Below are 19,086 nucleotides of genomic sequence, written 5' to 3'. Positions count from 1 at the left end.
CTGTGATGTCTTGGTAAAGCTTGGTAAAGAAAAATTTGATTATGGGGTTTTACGTGCCAAAAGTACTATCTGATTATGAGGCACACCTTAGTGGGAATTCGGGATTAATTTTGACCCCTTGGGGTCCTTCAACGTGCACCCAATGCAAGGTACACGGGCGTTTGTGCATTTAGCCTCCATCAAAATGTGGCTGCCGCGGCCGGGATTTGATCCCACGACCTCGTGCTTAGCAGTGCAACACCAAAGCCACTAAGCAACCACGGCAGGTTAATATGACAAATGAGATGCCTAACATTACCAAAATTAGAAACCACGCAGCGGTACTGAATACACATTTTTATGCATTTTGAATCAAGGTGTGTGTGTGTGTGTGTGTGCGTGTGTGTGTGTGTGTGTGTGTGTGTGTGCGCGTGTGTGCGCGCGCGTGCGTGCGTGTGCGTGCGTGTGCGTGTGCGTGTGTGTGTGTGTGTGTGTGTGTGGAGAAAAATGGGCTTCGGCTTTTTCTGTCTCTTTACTCCAGAGCAAGAAAGAAATTTAGCTCACAAGAGAATTCGTTTATCATTGTGGTGCTTCAAGAAAGATGAAACGAATAACAAAATATAGCAGGAAAGGATGAGGAAGCAAATGGTCAATCTACCCATTCCACCTTATTGATGAATATAAAATCGAACAGAAAAATTTTTTAAATGAGGCCCAGAAAGACAGCAGACAAGCAAACTTCAGTCATATGTTGCATTTCACCAGTACAGCACAATGAAGTTACCCTGAAAAATGGGACTGCAGTAGGTACAGTAGGTCAATCAGAGGGTTAAAGAAAGTAGTGCCATTAACAAATTATTACTATTCCACTCCTCCTTACATGGCGCATTCATTATGAGTATATAGCATGCCTATGGCAACAGCACAAATGACGACATGACGATTGCCTTCTCTTTCACAGCTGTTATTAATCTTGCATTAGGGAACAGCGCAGAAGACGAGGTTGGAGAAGAGGCATGAAACAACCACACGTAGCACTGTGTGGTGCACTATGTGTGGTTGTTTTCTGCCTCTTCTGCGTCGTCTTTCATGGTGTTCCCAAATGCAAGATGTTCGACCAACTAGCCGGCACATTCACTTTATTAGCAGTTTTTAAACAATAAGCATAAGGTAACTATGAGAATAAGTAACTGCTCTCCAAAAAATTCCAGCATCACTTGGCAACCATGCTACTGCACAATGCAAAGTAACCTTACCTCCATCACTGCAGCCTTCGTCAATGATAATGTCTAGAAGACGATCAAAGGCATTCTCAAATGCAACAATCTTCTGAATGTTGGCATTAGCTTTCGTCAGGTGAGAGAGCAGAAGTAGTGCCTGCAGAAAAGAAGAGCACTGTGTTGACATGTTGCAATCAGTATGCACTGTTTCCAAATATCTTTGCAATGTGTATAGTACAGTCTACTTGGGAGATGCCAATTTATTGATAGAGTTTACATGAAACTTGGCAGCTGATATTAACACACAGTAGAGTGAATGTTTGGTGAACGCTGGGTGAACATGTGCCCAACAAGCAGCAAAGTGAGAGCCTGGCTCCAACATACACAGTCTTCTCCAAAGCATTCCACATCTCTCCTTTCCTGGTGCACGGCTGGTGCAAGTGATTTGAAAGCAGCTTGTGCCATTGTCCCCTTCCCAGAAGTGCATTGCGCCGATGCTCATAAAGAAGGCAGTGGTTTCCAGGCTGTCATTCAAAATGCTTGTTGGTGATAGCAGATACTGTCTGTCGTAATAAGGTTTCATTCAGACGACATGAAAGATTTTTTGTGCAATGTCATCATTGTGCTGAGGTTACTTGACCTTCTGGTACAACTTCATAATTTAAGGGGCTGAGTTGGCAAATTATCCTGTACGGGCTAAAATAATCATGAAGAAGCTTTTTGGATAGGCTGCACATCCGTATGAGAGTCCACAACCATACTCTGTCTCCAGGTGTGTATTGGACCTCTCTTCGTCGCAAGTTGTGTCAATCCACATTGGTTTGCTGTTGCTGCTGAATGCGGTGTCGTGCCAGCTGTCATGCCTCTTCAGCTCTTTGTGTGAAGTCCCCGATATCATGGTCATTTTTGTAGATTTCATCTACAGGTAGCATTGCACCTAAAGGGTGTGGTGACAGTCCGGCCAAAAACAAGTTGGAAAGGGGCCATTCGAGTAATCTCTTACACTGCGGTATCGTACGCGAATGCTGCGTACGGTAGTATCCCATCCCACCTTCAGTGCTCCATGTGCACGTATATTGACAACATATTGGTCAGTGTTCTGTTGAGCTGTTCAGTCAGTCCATTTGTCTACGGATGATAAGCAGTGGTTTTTCTGTGACTAGTGTGCGTCAATTTCTTAATAGACTGTCAAACGAGCAGTATGGTTTCTCAGTCAGTGATAATAACTTTAGGAGCGCCATGCCGTAGCACTATACTGGTGACAAAAAATGCAGCTACTTCGATGGCCATTCGCCTAACAAGAGACTGTCTCGTCATATCGAGTTAGGTAGTCAGTTGCAATTGCAATCCACTGATTCCGTGATAATGATGTAGGAAAGGGGCCAATTAAGTCCATTCCCACTTGTGTGAATGGAGCTTCCGGTGGCCGTATGAGCTGAAAGAGATCTGCTGGCTTCAATGGTGGCGTGTTTGGCAATCCCGGCCGGTTCTCACATAATGTTGCAAAGAATTCAACAACTTTGGCCAGTAATACTTCATGTGGATTTTTGCAAATGTTCTGCTCACACCTAAGTGATGATGGGTCATCGTGGCCCGCTTCCAATATCTCGGGTCGTAACTTTGAAGGTACAATGACTAAAAATGTCTCCGAACTATGTTAAAATTTCTTTTATACAGGATATTATTTCTCAGAACGAATGATGACAAGGTGCGGGCAGAAGCTTGTGGAAGCTCAACAGGGTGTCCTAGGTAATCAATGAGCAGACGCAACTCCACGTCAGACTGCTGATGCTGCGTCATTTGTGACAATAGCACAGCTCCTAGGAACGGATAATCCTGTCCATTTTCCGCAGGTGTAGGTTCCGTGGATTCAATCAGTGCACGCGACAAGCAATCAGCATCACTGTGCTTGTGAGCGGACTTGTACACGACCGTTATATTGTATTCCTGCAGCCAGAGGCTCCACCTTGCAAGTTGTCCATATGGGTCTTTGAGATTCGCAAGCCAACACAATGAATGATGGTCACTGATAGCTTGAAATGGTCTACCACAAAAGTATGGTCTAAACTTGTTGATGAACCATATCACCGCCAGGCATTCTTTTTCTCTCACCTCAGCCTCCGAAAGAGTTTGACTAGCATACGCAATGTTCCTCTCCATTTCGCCACTTAATGAGGACGGCCCCGAGGCCTAAATTGCTTGCATCTGTGTGGATCAGTTTCGGCTTCTTCGTCAAAATGCGCAAGAACTGGATGATTCTGAAGATGCCTTCATAGTTCACTGAAGGCACTCTCCTGTTCACTTAACCGAACAAAAGGCATGTCTTCTCTTGTTAGCCCCACTAGTGGTTCCACAATCCTTGACAAATTTTTAACGAAGCGTCTGTAGTAAGCACACTGTCATATGAATTGCCTAACGGCCTCTTTGTCAGTTGGTTTTGGAAAAATTTTCAACTGCTGCAGTCTTCTAAAGGTCTGGGCGAATGCCTTCTGAACTGACGACATAGCCGGGGAAAAGGAGTTCTTGAAAGGCGAAATGACATTTCTGTGGTTTTATCGTCAAACCTGCTGACCTAATAGCTTTCATCAAAAACCGCAGTTGTTCTACATGCTACTCAAAGGTAGCAGAAAAAAAAAAACATGACATCGTCAAGATAAACGAGACAGGATTGCCATTTCAGACCGGTGAGCACAGTCAGCTCAGCTCATTAGCTAAAATGTGACAGGTGCATAACAAAGGCCAAACGGAGGTCATTGGTCCGTGTGGCGTCACAAATGCCATCTTTTCACAATCTCATACATCCACTTCTACCTGCCAGTACCCACTTTAGAGGTCCAGGGAGGAAAAGAATTTTGCATATCGTAGTTTTTCTAGAGTTTCATCGATTCTTGGAAGTGGGTAAACATCCCACTTTGTGATGGCGTTAAGCTTTCGGTAACCAATGCAAAAGTGCAAGGTCTGGTAAATGAGCACCATAAAATGAACAAAGTGGAAAATGGAGCTTTATGGCACAGCCAGTACACAAAATGTTATCTATCTCTGTGGTGCAGCCAAAAGGACAGAACCATTGGGGACACTTAGTTTCCTTCGTACATACAACAGGCAAATTTGTTATAGTGGTCTTCACTGTAGAGGTGTTCACAATACATGTATATACAAAAGATAAAAATTCGGTTGTGACGTATAGAATCCTTCATTATACAGGTCATTTCGTTGTTGAGGCATTTGACTGTATTGTATTCTCAGTTTTAATTTATTTATCTATAGCAGCACAAAAAGAGCGTATTAACGCGGCGTTCCACTGTAACTGTGAGATGGTCTCCAAGTTCTAAGCTGAGAGCACACAGCCATCACTAAACCAGCTTACAAATACTACAAATGATTAATGTCTGATTGCTGTAGTACGCACTAACAACAACAGAAGCTAATCGCACAGTTGGAGTCTTTGTGCTACAGCCATGTCACAATTAGTCGAAAGGCTTAAGTGCATATGTAACAAATTACTGGCAAGTCATCAGCCATGCGACACTACAAGAAAATGCCATCCAATACTCACATCATTTCGAATGACTTCTCGGCTGTCTGAGAGAAGGTCCATAAGTCTGGACACACCCATTGGACTGGTGAGAACACACTCCTGAACTTCTTTAGCACGATGAACAAGCAAGCCAGTCAGTAGACGTACGGATGGCCATCTTACTCTGAAGTCAAATTCCTGTAGTGCATGAATAATCACATTCTATTTAGCAGCACCACGAAAGTCTGCATGCTGTCAGGGTAGTTTGGATGGAAAAAAAAATTGGAGGACGCTTAAAGGGACACTACAGGCTAATACTAAGTCGACGTGGACTGCTTAAATGCCATCTCAGAAACCTCGCAACGCTTGTTTCATGCCAAGAAAAGACTTAATTTACGAGAAAATGGCATCTGAAGGGTCTGAATGCCTTTGTCAAAGTTCAAATCTCCTGCGGAGTGGTGACATTGCATACGGCATCACCACCCTTTGCTCTCTGCCGTCGGTGAGTAAAACGGCGCCCAACAGATGGCGGTACCGAGTCAAGACAGAGTGGTGGATTCGCCGCTGCAGCTGCTTTTTGGTCAAGTGGTGTAGACCATTCGAGCATCCCGTGACATCACATGGAAGTTGAATTATCTACTTGCAGTTTGTGTGAGTTCTGCGAGCCAGCAAAACCAGCGCAGCACTACGCGATCAGGAAAGTGCTGAAACGCGAAAGCATGGGCGGCACAAAGTCGAGCACAAACGAAACCTTTCGACCGCGGGCATCATTGTCAACGGCAATTTCAACAAGTTCTTTTTTCTAAAGATGAAATAGAACTGGACAAGTAGCATTTTATTTCATCTTATAATGCAATAAAAGGATGTTTCTTGCAACGAGTAGTTGAGCACTTGTGACAGAATTTAACTGGGGAGTGTTTTCGTCATCGGGCAAGTGCTTGAACATCTCGGGGGAGTCTCTAATCATGTCCTGCATTTGCCTTAATTTCTCTATTATTAAGGCTCTGTTCGCAATAATATTGACGCCTTAGAGATTCTCAAACACTAATCTATCACTTTAGCTTGACTTAGTATTTGCCTTTAGTGTCCCTTTAAGCTTCGCCTTCAAGAGTGGAACGCGATAGCGTTATCGCAACCCGTTTGCACCACCCACTCATTCGCTCAGCCTGCTCTTGAGTCACACAAAGACATAGTTTTCATATACAACACTTCTAAGTCCACAGCACAACTTTGGGGCATCCTCGCACCGGTCCCCGCACGGCCCCAATACGCTCAAACAAGATGAAGGGGAGAAGCGGGCGAGTGGCGCGCCACCTGTCGGGGCAGCGCCGTACATTGCGAGGAGGGGGTTTTCTGTGTTTGCCACAATATGGCTCTGCGTGTGCGCCAAGCGCAGAAGAAATGTAGCAGAAACGTATTTCGCTACTCGTTTAACTGCGACTTCAGTAATTTACATGCTCATAATTACCTATATACACCGCAGTATAACTTTCTAGGGCACGTTTCTAAGGCAACACCGCATTCACTAGAGGCGCTTTAGTCCCGCTTTGAACCATCGAACTCATGGCTGAGTGGTAGCGTCTCCATCTCACACTCTGGAGACCCTGGTTCGATTCCCACCCAGCCCATCTTGCAAGTTGTTGTTATTTAAGAATTGCCTTCTGGGATTTTTCGCCCACGGCCAACGCCGACACTGGCTTTTCTGCGACACAAGCGCCTTAACGCTGTCACATTAATATGTGGATGGCCTAATGAGCTTCTAGAGCAGCTTTCAGATGTACTATACAAACACATTGAGATATTAACAGCAGAGTGTGCGGCTTCTGCGCTGTCTAGCAAAAAGCAAAGGGCACAAAGATGTACAACAAACTCTGATGATCCAGGTGTTCAGAATTCATTAAAGTTCATCATACATCTTTGTGCCCTTAGCTTTTTGCTAGGCTCCGCAAAAATCATGCACTCCGCTGTCCACATTTCAATGGGAAGGTATAATACCTGCTGACATGTGTGGTTGAAAGCACATGCATGCATCATTCAGTTCAATCTAAATGCGACTCAACAATATCTTGGCAAAGCATTCAGAAACTTCAAGTTCAGAAACTAGCCACAAGCATGTGTGAAACGCTACAAACTTACTAAGTATACAACATAACACAGTATCCTTATTTTGTCTTTCACTGAAAGTTACACTTTCAGTAGCCAAGTAGCCACTGCGTGGTTCAGCGTACTATCCCAGCTGACATGCACTGTGCCTGCCTCCCATGTGGACACATGCTCTCCATTGGAATGCCCTTGTGTAATGCTGTCCATGCCAGCATGTGGCAACCTGTTGACCCTTTGCCCTGTTACATCTTTGTTACTTTCTGTTACTTTATTAATTATTGTTACTTTTATTAAGATGTCAATGAGTGTATACACACCTTAATTAAAGTGGTACAGAGGATTCATTCAGCAAACACATGGGCTCTCACCTTTCCACTGAACTCCCCATTACCATTTACCGCTTCCTTCAATATAGTGTGAACAGTACCAATGTATCTAAGCATCAGCAGTGCCACAGAACGTTTTTAACTGGCTTACCTCCATAAGATCCAACAGAAGTGTAACATTCTCAGGTTTCTTTATGTATATTTCTGTGAACTGCTCTCCCAGTTCTCGACTTGCATTTTCATCCTGAGAGTCCTCTGTATTTAAAAAAAAGAAACACACAGATGGTGAAGCTACCACAACACAATTTTACAAAGAGCATTATTTCACAATTTTACAAAGAGCATTATTTGCCTCCTAATGGCCTGACAACGAAAGAAGAAAAGTGTAGAATTTAAAATATTTCTTTGGATATGCAACCTACAAAAAATCAATACTTTTGAAAATATAGCAAGAACAGTCCTAAGCACATGCCACGAAAAAGCGGTTGTCGAAAATTCTTCCAAAACAAGCTTTCTGTAGCAAACACAGCTAAGCTGAAGTAACTGCCATGACTACTAAAAGTACTGCGAAGCTTTCGCAACAGTGAGTGTACAATATTTTTGGCGAAGTCGTATTTGTTGGTGCAGCAGAACGCAACAAGCTCAAGAAACAAACCGGTGCATTAGCAAACACGGTACCTTCGTTCTCCTCTGCACCCGATATGACGTACGAAAGGGCATCTAGGGCGTAGCCAATGATTTCGCCGTCTCCTCTGTCAGTTTCCAGAATATGAACCAGGGCGTCCATGCCCTGAGCACCGACTTCCACTCTGAATTTCTGAAATCAGCACGCACCAAGTCATGTTAACCACATGCCGAAACAGTTTGTTTCGCCCTAAACATTAGTAAAATAGGTGCACAATATTGGTTACCTTTGCCAAAGCCTTGAGAGCGCGGCAGGCATCTCGCCGGTCTTCCAAAAGCGTCGACGTCTGAACTCTGTTGACTAGGCGCTCAACCTACAAGATGAGAATTGCAGTCGCTATCTTGAGTTTCGGTTTGTGACGTAGCATCTCGTCGAACAACAAATGTTATTCAGCACAGCACATTAAAGCAGCCTTGTCGGTGCTTATTCCTTATATTTGTCACAACATTTACGAGCATTCTCATTTCGAAGCAGAATATTTACAAGCTGTGAAGGTAAAATAACATCGCCGAGCAACGAATAGCTCGTCGCTTAAACGCCAACTCCGTGTTCTTCACTGTCAGCTCCGGCCCAATTGCATGCCCGTTCGCCGCTATATATTTCAGTCAAGCGAGAAAAAAAAACATACTTCACGCAAAGCACCCACTGCCTTAGCTGCACAGAAATACTGTAAACACTGACACGAGCAAGACATATGAGCTCGCAAAGCAGCGATGCCGGGAGCGTGGGCATGTCACCTCGACACAAGCCCGCTCAATAATAGGCACCGACATCCTTCCGACCAAACGCTGCAATCACTGTATAAATAGTTATAGTACCGTTTCTGCCCCGGTTGGAGCATGAGCACCGGGCTGTCCACCAAGCACAGTTTTCAAGCCCGACTTGAACAGCTCCATCTTGCACTTATGGCGTGGCGCAGACGACTTCCGGCGCACGGTGCGCTCCCGCACGGACTTGGTCTGTTTCTCGCTTTCGGTTTTTGTTTTAATGTAAGCATGTTGTAGCAGCATATACCAAACAAAAGGATATTTAAAATGTGCCTGTACATGCTCCTTTAGGTCACTTAACTCTGGGTGCTGCTTTTCTCTCTTTAATTTTAATTTTTATTTTATTTTATCCAACATTTACTTGTGTCCTTGGTCGCCTTGGTTACGCCGCTTTGTCACCGCTCTCCGTCTCTCAAATCGCGCGAGATACGCACTCCAAAACTTGCTGCTTGGGCTGTTGCGGAGTTCGTTCGGACCAGTCACTCACATCAGCTGCAACTCACAGGTGATTGCTGCGCAGCTACAATGAAATTTGACTTGCTCTTATGGACTCAGCTCAGTCTGTGCATCGGTGTCGCGTTTTGCGGTGCGCACATAACTAATGGAGACAGGATCCGCCCTCTCAGCAGAGATGGCGAGAGCGTGTCGCAAGCTTTTCCCATCGTCATGTGGCACGGCCTGGGTGATTCTTGCTGCAATCCGCTGAGCTTGGGCGGATTCAAGAATTTCCTCGAGCAGTCTATCCCCGGCGTGTACGTGAACTCCTTGCGTATCGGTACCAATATGATCGACGAAATCGGCAACAGCTACTTCATGAACACGAACGCTCAGGTTGAAGAGGCTTGCAATATCATCGCTAACGACTCGAAGCTATCCGGGGGCTACAATGCGCTCGGCTTTTCCCAGGGCGGCCAGTTCCTAAGGGCAGTGGCGCAGAGGTGTCCTGAGCCGCCCATACGAAACCTCATCTCCCTCGGCGGGCAGCACCAGGGAGTCTACGGGCTTCCAAGGTGTCCCGGGGAAAGTTCGGCGCTCTGCGAGTATGCCAGGAAGCTTCTGAACATCGGCGCCTATTGGGACGTCGTTCAAGAACATCTGGTCCCCGCTCAGTACTGGCAGGACCCTTTCGACCGACATACGTACATTGCCAAGAGTCTTTTCCTCTCCGACATCAACAACGAGCGCGTCAAGAATGAGACCTACAAAGCCAACCTGCTCAAGCTGAATAATCTCGTGCTCGTCCTGTTCGAAAACGACACAGTGGTCGATCCCAAAGCAACCAGCTGGTTCGGCTACTACGCGGAGCACGACGACAAGACTATAGTGCCTCTGCACGACCAGAAGATCTACACGGAAGACTGGATTGGCCTCAAGGAGCTTGATCAGAGCGGCAGGCTTCACTTCTTGTCCACGCTTGGCGACCACCTTCAGTTCAAGGACGAGTGGTTCACAGAGAACATAATTAAGCAATATTTGCTGTGAGCTTGGGTTTTTTCTCTCATCTCGCGATACATCCATGCAGTGACACCTTATATACCAATGATACTTATTTAGCTGTTGAGTGAACGCTTGTCACACATTAGGGCATTTTTAAATCCTACTAATGAACTTCGAAGAAAAATAAAATCTTCCTTCCTTTCTTTTAAAATCGAATCGTTTTATTTGCCTCTGTGGTGCGTTTTCGTGGTTGGAGGCGGTCGGACTTGGGAAAGGGCGCGTGCCATAGGCGCCGACCACGGGGTGGCTCCGGGGCCCGAGCCCCCTCCGGAGTTTTCCGGAGGGAACAGAGCCCCCCCCCCCCCACCTTAAGTGTAATTGCCAGAGTTTGGTCACCAACATTATCTGAAGTTTCTTTTGATTTGCCTCGACCTTTTCACTTATGCACAGGATAAAGTTCATTATATATTTGAAAGAGAAGCCAATTAACAATTATATCTAAAGGTATGGATAGCCTATGCCTAGAGAATGAATACGTTGCTGTGTGTTCACCTCGCTTCAAATTGCTTTGCGTGCTTTTCGGACCCTGGAAAAAACCTGCAGACTTCAGTGACCCTTTCGGCAGAGTCGTTTATTAACGGCGTGTGAAATGCACGTGAATGATATGTGTCTGAGTATTTCTTCTCTTTTCATTAAGCAATGCTAACGACTCATGAAAAAAAAAAACCACTTCTAATATTATTCAACATTTATTAGGGATGGAAACATCGTAACTTGCTTGCAGAGGTCATAAATATATACAGGGTGTCCAAATTAACTATCATGCACAAATATTTAAAAAAAAACAATGCGTTACTCGGAGAAAACCTAGTGCATAATTGTTTCCAGTACAGTGGAGTAGCTGCCAGTATTCTTTCGTTACCGAGATTTAATTGGGTTACTGTAAATAATTATATAACTCGAGACGTACTATCTTAATTATCAAAGTGTCAATGAGGCATGTGTAGGCACAACCAAGGGACATCTAACTGCGTTGTTTTCGGTGACGTTCAAATTGTGTACTAATTTTCCCGACTGATCAATAAACCCCGCGAAATATGGAAAATACCACGTGACTGTGTTCCTCCCTGCATTAAAAAACCCCTTGATAATTTGAAAGTAGCGACACTCTCCTCGCCGCGGCGCTCTCCTCCTTTATTCTCCTCGCCCGCCGGCCGCGCGCGCTGTGCACGGCACGCTTTTTCTCCTGAGCTCCCGTGGACGGGCCGCAGCATTCTATGGAGGCGCGTTATTTTGGGCCACTTGCGCGCCCCAGTGGTGTGGAAATTTTTGAGAAACGCTGATAACAGCATCGATAATGCTGAAGGCAACGTTAATGAGGAGGTTGGTTTTTTTTCTTAAAGCCGTATGAACGGGGTATACTGATGTAAAATGAGCTTTGAGGTCAGTTCTAAGCTCCAGACAATTTTTCTGCCACATGATGAGATGCTTTACTTTGTGCGTCTGATCTAGTATTGCTTGTGGAACATCCCTCTTCGTGTGGCTTTAAGCAAAAGCCTTAGATCTCTGTTTCAAGGTGTCGCGCTGTGAGGTATAGAAAATATCACGTGACACAAGGAAGGCCGGAAGCAAACCAAGGTTTGTCCAGCCGTGTATACGAGATGATTACTGAGTAGTAAAGTTAATTAATGATTGATTAGTGAGTGTGTTAGGGTGGATGCAGATGTATTAAGGAGGATTAGGGTGTATCAAGGTGGATGATGGAGGATCATGGTGGATTAAGGTCGATGAAGGTGGATTAGGGTGAAATACGTTGCAGTGCTAAACATTATTGCCTACAGAATATTATCTGCATTACTACATCATGACCAAAGTCATGATTTATTGCTCAACCTTCGTAATCAAAGCGCATTGATGCAATGATTTCGGCTCATGTTAAATCAAAGGAAAAAGTGTCCTCACAAAACAAAGCCGCAGAAAGGTGGTTTTAAAACATTCGCTATTAAAGCGAAGATTCCAGGCCTCCGCCTAGATGTCGATATCAACAGCAAGCGTGCGCGATCATGTGAACACCCCCTGCACATTGCCTCTAGCCGTGAGAAAGCCAAATAATAATCATCGCCCCTCATGCGTGCGTGGAACTGCAGTTCAAAGCTAATTACAAAAAATTCAACGTGTCCTTAGGTATCGCCTGAGAGACGCGAATGCGAAAACCTTGTAAAGCCTACTGTTATTCACCTTAATCCTCCTTAATACGCCTTAATTCTTGTTCATGCACCTTAATCCTCCTTAATATACCCTAATCAACCTAAATCCTCGCTAATCCACCTTAAGTCAATCATAATCATTAACCTCTTATACACGGCTAGACATGCTTTGGGTCGCTTCTGGCCTTCCTGGGTTTCGTGATATTTTCTGTTCACAACGCGACCTTGAAAGAGAGATCTAAAGGCTTTCGCCTTAAAACTTAAAAGACGCAATGTGGACTGGCTAGCGCTCATCACCTGCAAGACCACGGGTATACTTGCCACTAATTTTTTCAGGGCCTGCATTCATTGTATGACTGATGCACACATCGACGTAAGCTGAAAATAATAGTTCCTCTACAAGCCGCTATTTCAGTTTTCAGTAAAACAGGCAACGGATCCTAACAATCGCGAAAAGTACGATCGAGAGGCTGTATCTTCGCACATAAATATTCATAGCGGAAAACAGAATTTTTTTCTGACTGAATAACAACAGTTGGTGACGTGCAAGGTGATGGAGTCCCAGAAGAATATTAAGCAATCTCAGGGCAACCCCATTTTTATGCGACGTACAAATTGCGCAACAATAACGCTGTTGAGCAGGACGGAAGAATCTTAAAATTTTAGCATTAGGGGATGCTTTGATACGAGCAATAAGAAAGATGCCTCACCTCGCAAACAACACTGTTCTTTGTCGGAACAAAGTTCTTTCACCCAATGCTATGCAGCCACTGCTTCCTGCGCCAGCCGTCGCGCTTTCCTTGTGGTATCATAAAACTGCATAACCATCTTCAGGCTTCTTGCTGCAGTTAGCGCAACAGCACGGCATAGCGCTAGCACAGAGAGCACGGGCGCTATAACGTAAAGCTATTCCAAACTTTTCTATTCCAATTCTTCAATCAGCACTGCGCGATTGGTCAAAAATTTTTTGGACCACCCCCACTTCGCCTATATGTCACGCAACGTCACTAAAACCGCGCTACCTCCCCATCTGATATGACGTGTACACACTGATTATGCGTGATTGTAGAAGAGTTGATTGTTGCACTATAGTTAGTCGTCCATAATTGAAGTAATACCTTAGCGCGATAAAAACACGGATACAAATTCTTTTATCCGTGTTCTTATCGCGCTAAGGTACTACTGCAATTATGCATGATTGGAAAGAACAAAAGAAAACTAGTTATTTCTGATTCGACGCCTTTTCGCCATTATCCCTCGGCTATTGGTCAAAAGTTTTCGGGTGACACCCACTTCACCTGCCTGTCACTCGACGTCACATGACCGCGAAAACTCACCGCGTCAAAGTGACGTTTGCGCGTTAAAATGCATTAGTATGCCGAACTAAACTGATTTTTCTTCTGTATAGCCGCAGGCTGCCTCGTTCCGAAAGGAATAAAAGATGGCTGCCGCCAATCGCTCAGGCACTGGCTACTCGCACCTGGCGGAGAGCATGGGTTAATTTTACGTATTAAGGGATGGCTCGAAAGCCTATAATGGGGAATAGGAAGAATGCTGTGTGGCGCGACTTGCAGTCATGCAGCGCATACTGAGAGTCGGTGTATATATATCGATGTGTTTTGCTTGGTGCTTGAAACTTTATCTAATGCCCAGACTATTGCGCGGAGTTCAAGTTCCGTTGGGTCTTCGGCATCAGCAGTTGTAAAGGTAGAATGTGTCGCACAAGAACCCACTACGTGGTAGGCGACTGCTCCCTCGCTGCTGCGTGGGTCGAAAGCTGCGTCAGTGTACACTTGTTCGTGGCTTAGCGGTGCGTCTGCCAGTGTCTGCGCATGACGCGCAGCGAATGCTGCCCGGCGGTGCGCGTGTTGGGCGCCCATGTTTCGGGGCGTTGGTGTAGTGTCGACGACAACAATGTCATCCCACGGTGAGATGTCGGATGGCAGTTGTGGCAAAGTTGATATATCATTTCCCACGTAGGCCAGTAAAGTCCTGCCTTGTCTGGTATGCTTCAGGCGTTCCTCGTGTCCTGCCTTCGATGCTTCGACGGTTGCACGGAGGGTAGGCAACTTCGCATAGCGATGTAGCTCCTCGACACGTGTGTGTTTCGGGAACCCTGTGATAACACGGAGAGCTGATCTGTGGAGCACCTCTAGCTGTGTCCAGTGCCGAGCAGCTGGTCATAACAGCGTGCTCCGTATATCGCTCGGGATGTCAGCAAAGCACTAACAAGCTTTCGACATACGTCGGTACCAGCACCGCCCATGCGGAAACAGATTCGTTTTATGAGGTGCATAGTATTGTGCTATGTCCGACGAAGGTCTGCGAGCCACGCATCCACTGTGCCTGTGCGGTCAATAGGTATCCCTAGAGCGCACACTGATTTTTTCGCTCGCTGCAGTGTTTCGCCTGCGAGAGTGAGCGTGAGGGCTGCTTCGTCCTGCGTTGAACCTCCGATCACCACATATAGGTTGTCTTCTCTGGAGATGACCGCATGCCAATTTGTGGCAGGTAGTGGTCAATAACGTCAAGTGCATACAATAAAGCTTTTTGCGTGGCCGTGTAACATTTTCGAGCACTTTCGGCACGTTTACGCCCTGGTTCTGCCAACCTTTTGCTGAGGATCCGTTTTGGAGGCATTCTTAACCTTCCATTGCACTTCGCCACGATTTTCTCCCGGTCACAGCAAGCAAAGTAAGGGAAAGCGGACCAATCACAGACACCGGCACCACCCTCTTCATCAGGTTATCGATTTTCAATGTACTAGCTCGGCCCCATTCAATCCCTCTCCCCTTGAGCGTGCTCCTCGCCTTTTGTCAGCCAATTAGCTGAGACAAGCCGGCCAGTGTAGGCAATTTTATTCGTTTTTCAAGCAAACAAACGTGACCTTTTATAAACGAGAAGAACGTTTGATTGGTCTGTTCAGACAACCATGCGGGTCACCACCCGATGTTAGCGTCGCAAGTTTCACGTCAGGAGATTGGAATAAAAACATATTGGAATAGTTTTACGTTATAGGGCCCCAGGAAACGCTGCGTACAACGTTCGCTACGCCTAGCTAAAGCGCTGAGCCAACCTAGCTGAGAAAAATGACACGCACGAAAAAGAAAAACAGGGTGGGGGGACGTTCTACTCCGGCGGCTGCTACGTATGCCGCGGCCGCGCGGGCCCTTTCTCGAAAGCGATCTGCTATGAGTGTAGAGGCTAGGTGAGCTGGGGGTTCATAGCTTCGTGTGCGCTGTAATCTCGCCGCTTAATTCACGTTGAAGCGAGAGGCAGCACGAAGGTCAATTCGCTCGCTGCTGCTGCCGTTCTTCCTCAAGCCAGCGTTTTGACAGCGAGTGTCCGCGCTCATCTAGTGAGCTGTGCTTATGTTTGCCTGTGCGCGCGTGGCGCCATGCTTGTTAGTTTAGTTAGTAAGCGAGCGTTTACAAGTTTATACGGGTGATAAAGCTGCTATCCTTACTTTATATAGCTCTCTACTAATATGCTATCGCAATCGATGCTTCGTCTTTCGGGCTAAACTGCGACTTTCTTCAAAGCCTACAAAATTTATTCGAATCACGTCACTAACTATAATTATCTGCACAGGTGGACATCATTTGTATGAAGAAGGCAGTTTATTTAGAAATTAAACTAATTTAATGAATTGAATTATTGATTACAAATTTTATGGCACATGTTTAAATTCGGTACTAAAAGTAGGTAGTAGGGAATGAATAATTTGATGCCAGATATTTCCGCCTACATGGCCGTTTTGGAACGTAGAAACACGTAACTAAACTTTTATGACAATTACTTTCAACTTCCCAATATAAACATGTGCTGTAAAATGCGTAATCGAGAAAGCCGCAGTTTCGCCCGAAAGGCATCGATTGCGATAGCAAATTAGTAGACAGCTATACAAAGTAACGATAGCAGCTTTATCGCCTGTATAAACTTGTAAGCACTCGCTTACTAACTAAATCAACAAGCATGGCGTCACGTGCGCACAGAAAAACATAAACACAGCTCACCAGATGAGCGCGGACACTCGCTGTAAAAACGCTGGAGTGAGGAATTGACCTTCGTGCTGCCTCTTGCTTCAATGCGAACGAAGTGACGAGAACACAGCACACACCAAGCTATGACCTCCCGGCGCACCTAGACTGCTTTATACTCATCGCAGATCGCTTCTAAATAGTGCACGCGCCATACGCAGCAGCCGCCGTAGAACCGATCTCCCTCCCCTCGGTGCTTTTCGCGCGACGGAAGACAACGCGCTTCCTCCCCGCTTTCCTCCTCTGCGTGCGCGAGATTGAGCCGCCATCGTCGGCTCGCACTCGCAACGCTTTCACTCGCACATACAGCATACGGCGCGCTGCGACGATTTTATCGCCCATGGATTTTATAGCGAACATCACGGCGACGGCAGAAGTGCGCCTGGAGTGTCCATGTAATTTCTATCGCAATAAAAAATTTGAGCTGCCATCTGCTCTTGAGAGGTACATTGAGAAGTACACTGCATGAGAGGTACATCGATCACGTTCACACTTATACTGATGGCCGCTGTCTAGGGTTCTGCAGAAGCCGTGGTGTTCACAGTGAGAGTCATCACGTTCGATTTCAAAACGTGCCACCCGACCACGTCGATGGCTATAGAACTTGCAGCTCTTCGTGCTGAACTTCGCCTGGAGAGCCAAACAGAACCTCATAGATGGTCTGTATTCAGCGATTCGAAAGCGGCGCTACAGACTTTACATTCAGTCCTGCGCCACGGACCCCACGAACACCTGGTGCTCGAGTGGAGAGTTCATTCTTACTTTGACCAAGAAAGGACATCACATCAGGTTTCAATGACTTTCAAGTCACTGCAGCGTTATGGGCGACGAGCACACCAATAACGCTGCTCGGATAGCTCTTGAAGACGGCACGCAAGAATGGATACCGCTGCCACGCTCAGATGCAGCTACAATACTTCGCCTGCTCTCACGAAAGATCACGCTTTCTCTGTGGCACACACGAAGTTTTCAAAACACCGACTACGCCGCCTGAACTCTTCAGTTTCAGTTTCAGTTTATTTCTTTAATAAGTAGATATACATGCTTACACAAGTATACAGAAGGAGGTCCCAGAGCCTGTGGCTGAAAGGGGACCTCCTGTCAGAAAATATATACATTATAGCAAATACACAGCATAAAACAGCAGTACAGTAGTCACTAAGCGGAAGATTATCAAAGTAAATGTAGTACAAACTGCAAAATAATATAAAGTGAATAACTAGTCGTAGGATTAAAACAGTAGTTTAAGGCATTCGCAACAGAATAAACCAAAAATATTTATAAAGGCTACAAATGAAAAAAAAGAACTAAAGAAAAAGGAAAAACGGAAAGGAAATGAGCAGGAGTGAAGTGAATAGCTTAGATATGTGGATTATTTTGTCTATCTAGTAGAAAAGTGAATAATGTTTTCTTGAACAAACCTAAAGACGAAGAGCGTTTGACATCTATAGTGGGATGCTGTTCAAAGTAGATAATGCTGCGAAATATCCAGATTGTTTTCCATAATTGGTATGTATTAGTGGCAATAAGAAATTGTTGTTAGGTGCAAATCTTGTGCGGTTCAAGTTAACCAAAGTAGCCTCAGGAAATATATTTACTGGGGGAGGATTACGTATTACCTTAAATAACATTGCAGCTAACTTATATTTAACATGATTTCTTACTGAAAGTATTCTGTGGTTGAGAAGCATTCATTCCGCCTTTGCAATCCACCAGGACTCAGCCGACGCGATGCTGCCCTGCTTTGTCGGCTGTGGCTAGGAGTAGTCTTTACTGCTTTCCGTATTGGAATGGCTGACAACGCCTCCTGTGATGATGGCGGTCTCGAGGAGACACTCGAACCCATTTTGTGGGACTGTCATCAATACAAGTGATAGAGACAAACGCTCACCACTGCGCGAACTCGTATCAACGACGGACCATTGTCAGAACAAATCATTTTAGAAATACTGACGTCACAAGGCGTCGCAGATGAGTAGCCCGAGCAACTGTAGCTCTGAGAAGTGTTAACTGTTTCCTGTGCTGTGAACAGCAGTGATTGCGTGCCTGTACTCTGTTTCGCTTATCTCTCTCTCTATTTCCCTATTATCTTTCTGCGTCCCTCTCCCCACTACCCTAGTGTAGGGTAGCAAACCGGACTTTTCTTCTCGTTAACCTCCCTGTCTTTCCCTTCTTCTATTTCTATCTATCTATCTATCTATCTATCTATCTATCTATCTATCTATCTATCTATCTATCTATCTATCTATCTATCTATCTATCTATCTATCTATCTATCTATCTATCTCATTATCGTTGAAAGAACAAAATTATCTGCATTCGTCTCGTGACGCACTGCTATCTTGTTTCATTGATGTCATTATCATGATACTCCTGATAAATGAAAACACTTGTTTCTTATTTACAAGCTCCTTAGCTGACTGGGCGTCCAGTTGCGAACTGCAGTACAAGCGCGTATCAAATAACTAAAATAACGTGTTCTATTTTTGACAAACGGACTCCACGTACACTTAATATTTCACTTTGTTTAGAAATGAGAAAACACTCGATATCCGGCTCAATATATAGTAAGGGGTTGTTAAGTGTATACGTATGTACTATATGAACTAGAACAAAGAAAACCGATCGAGAGGCCCGATTTTTATTCGTCATATCATAAGAAGCCAACAGACAATGACACCAAAGACAGCATAGGGCAAATAATCTGCAATTCTTAATTGAATTAAACAAATGATAAATAAATGGAAATGAACGCGAATGAAAAACCACTGGCCGCAGATGGGACACGAACCCACGTCTTTGCAT

At 45.2% G+C, this 19,086-nt stretch overlaps 2 protein-coding genes across 5 annotated transcripts in view; one reads left to right on the top strand and one right to left on the bottom strand.

The window, feature by feature from the left end:
* The window catches only part of p115 (General vesicular transport factor p115), a 76,468-nt gene extending 67,699 nt beyond the window's left edge, over nt 1–8,769 (bottom strand). For 3 of the 4 annotated variants that reach the window (XM_075691531.1, XM_075691537.1, XM_075691550.1), the window contains exons 1-6: nt 8,649–8,768; nt 8,057–8,143; nt 7,824–7,962; nt 7,297–7,400; nt 4,756–4,914; nt 1,236–1,356 (exon numbers count right to left, since the gene is read on the bottom strand). In XM_075691531.1, the coding sequence (XP_075547646.1) occupies nt 1,236–1,356; nt 4,756–4,914; nt 7,297–7,400; nt 7,824–7,962; nt 8,057–8,143; nt 8,649–8,726 (688 nt within the window). In that variant the 5' untranslated portion in view covers nt 8,727–8,768. Of the gene's footprint in view, nt 1–1,235; nt 1,357–4,755; nt 4,915–7,296; nt 7,401–7,823; nt 7,963–8,056; nt 8,144–8,648 lie in introns of all 4 variants that reach the window. The other variant, XM_075691544.1, reaches the window with a different exon arrangement.
* Nucleotides 8,770–8,983: 214 nt separating this feature from the next.
* Nucleotides 8,984–10,250, top strand: LOC142582124 (palmitoyl-protein thioesterase 1-like). The gene has a single exon (XM_075691523.1). The coding sequence runs from the start codon at nt 9,123–9,125 to the stop codon at nt 10,077–10,079; it is 957 nt and encodes a 318-aa protein (XP_075547638.1). The 5' UTR covers nt 8,984–9,122; the 3' UTR covers nt 10,080–10,250.
* The last annotated feature ends 8,836 nt before the right edge of the window (nt 10,251–19,086 follow it).

This window comes from Dermacentor variabilis, chromosome 1, assembly GCF_050947875.1.
Source record: "Dermacentor variabilis isolate Ectoservices chromosome 1, ASM5094787v1, whole genome shotgun sequence".
NCBI lineage: Eukaryota > Metazoa > Arthropoda > Arachnida > Ixodida > Ixodidae > Dermacentor > Dermacentor variabilis.
Note: the sequence above shows the minus strand (reverse complement) of the source record. Positions and strands in the feature narration are given on the sequence as shown.

Bases quoted from the DNA above. Each gene is read 5' to 3' on its own strand.
- LOC142582124 (XM_075691523.1), top strand. From the start codon at position 9,123: ATGAAATTTGACTTGCTCTTATGGACTCAGCTCAGTCTGTGCATCGGT.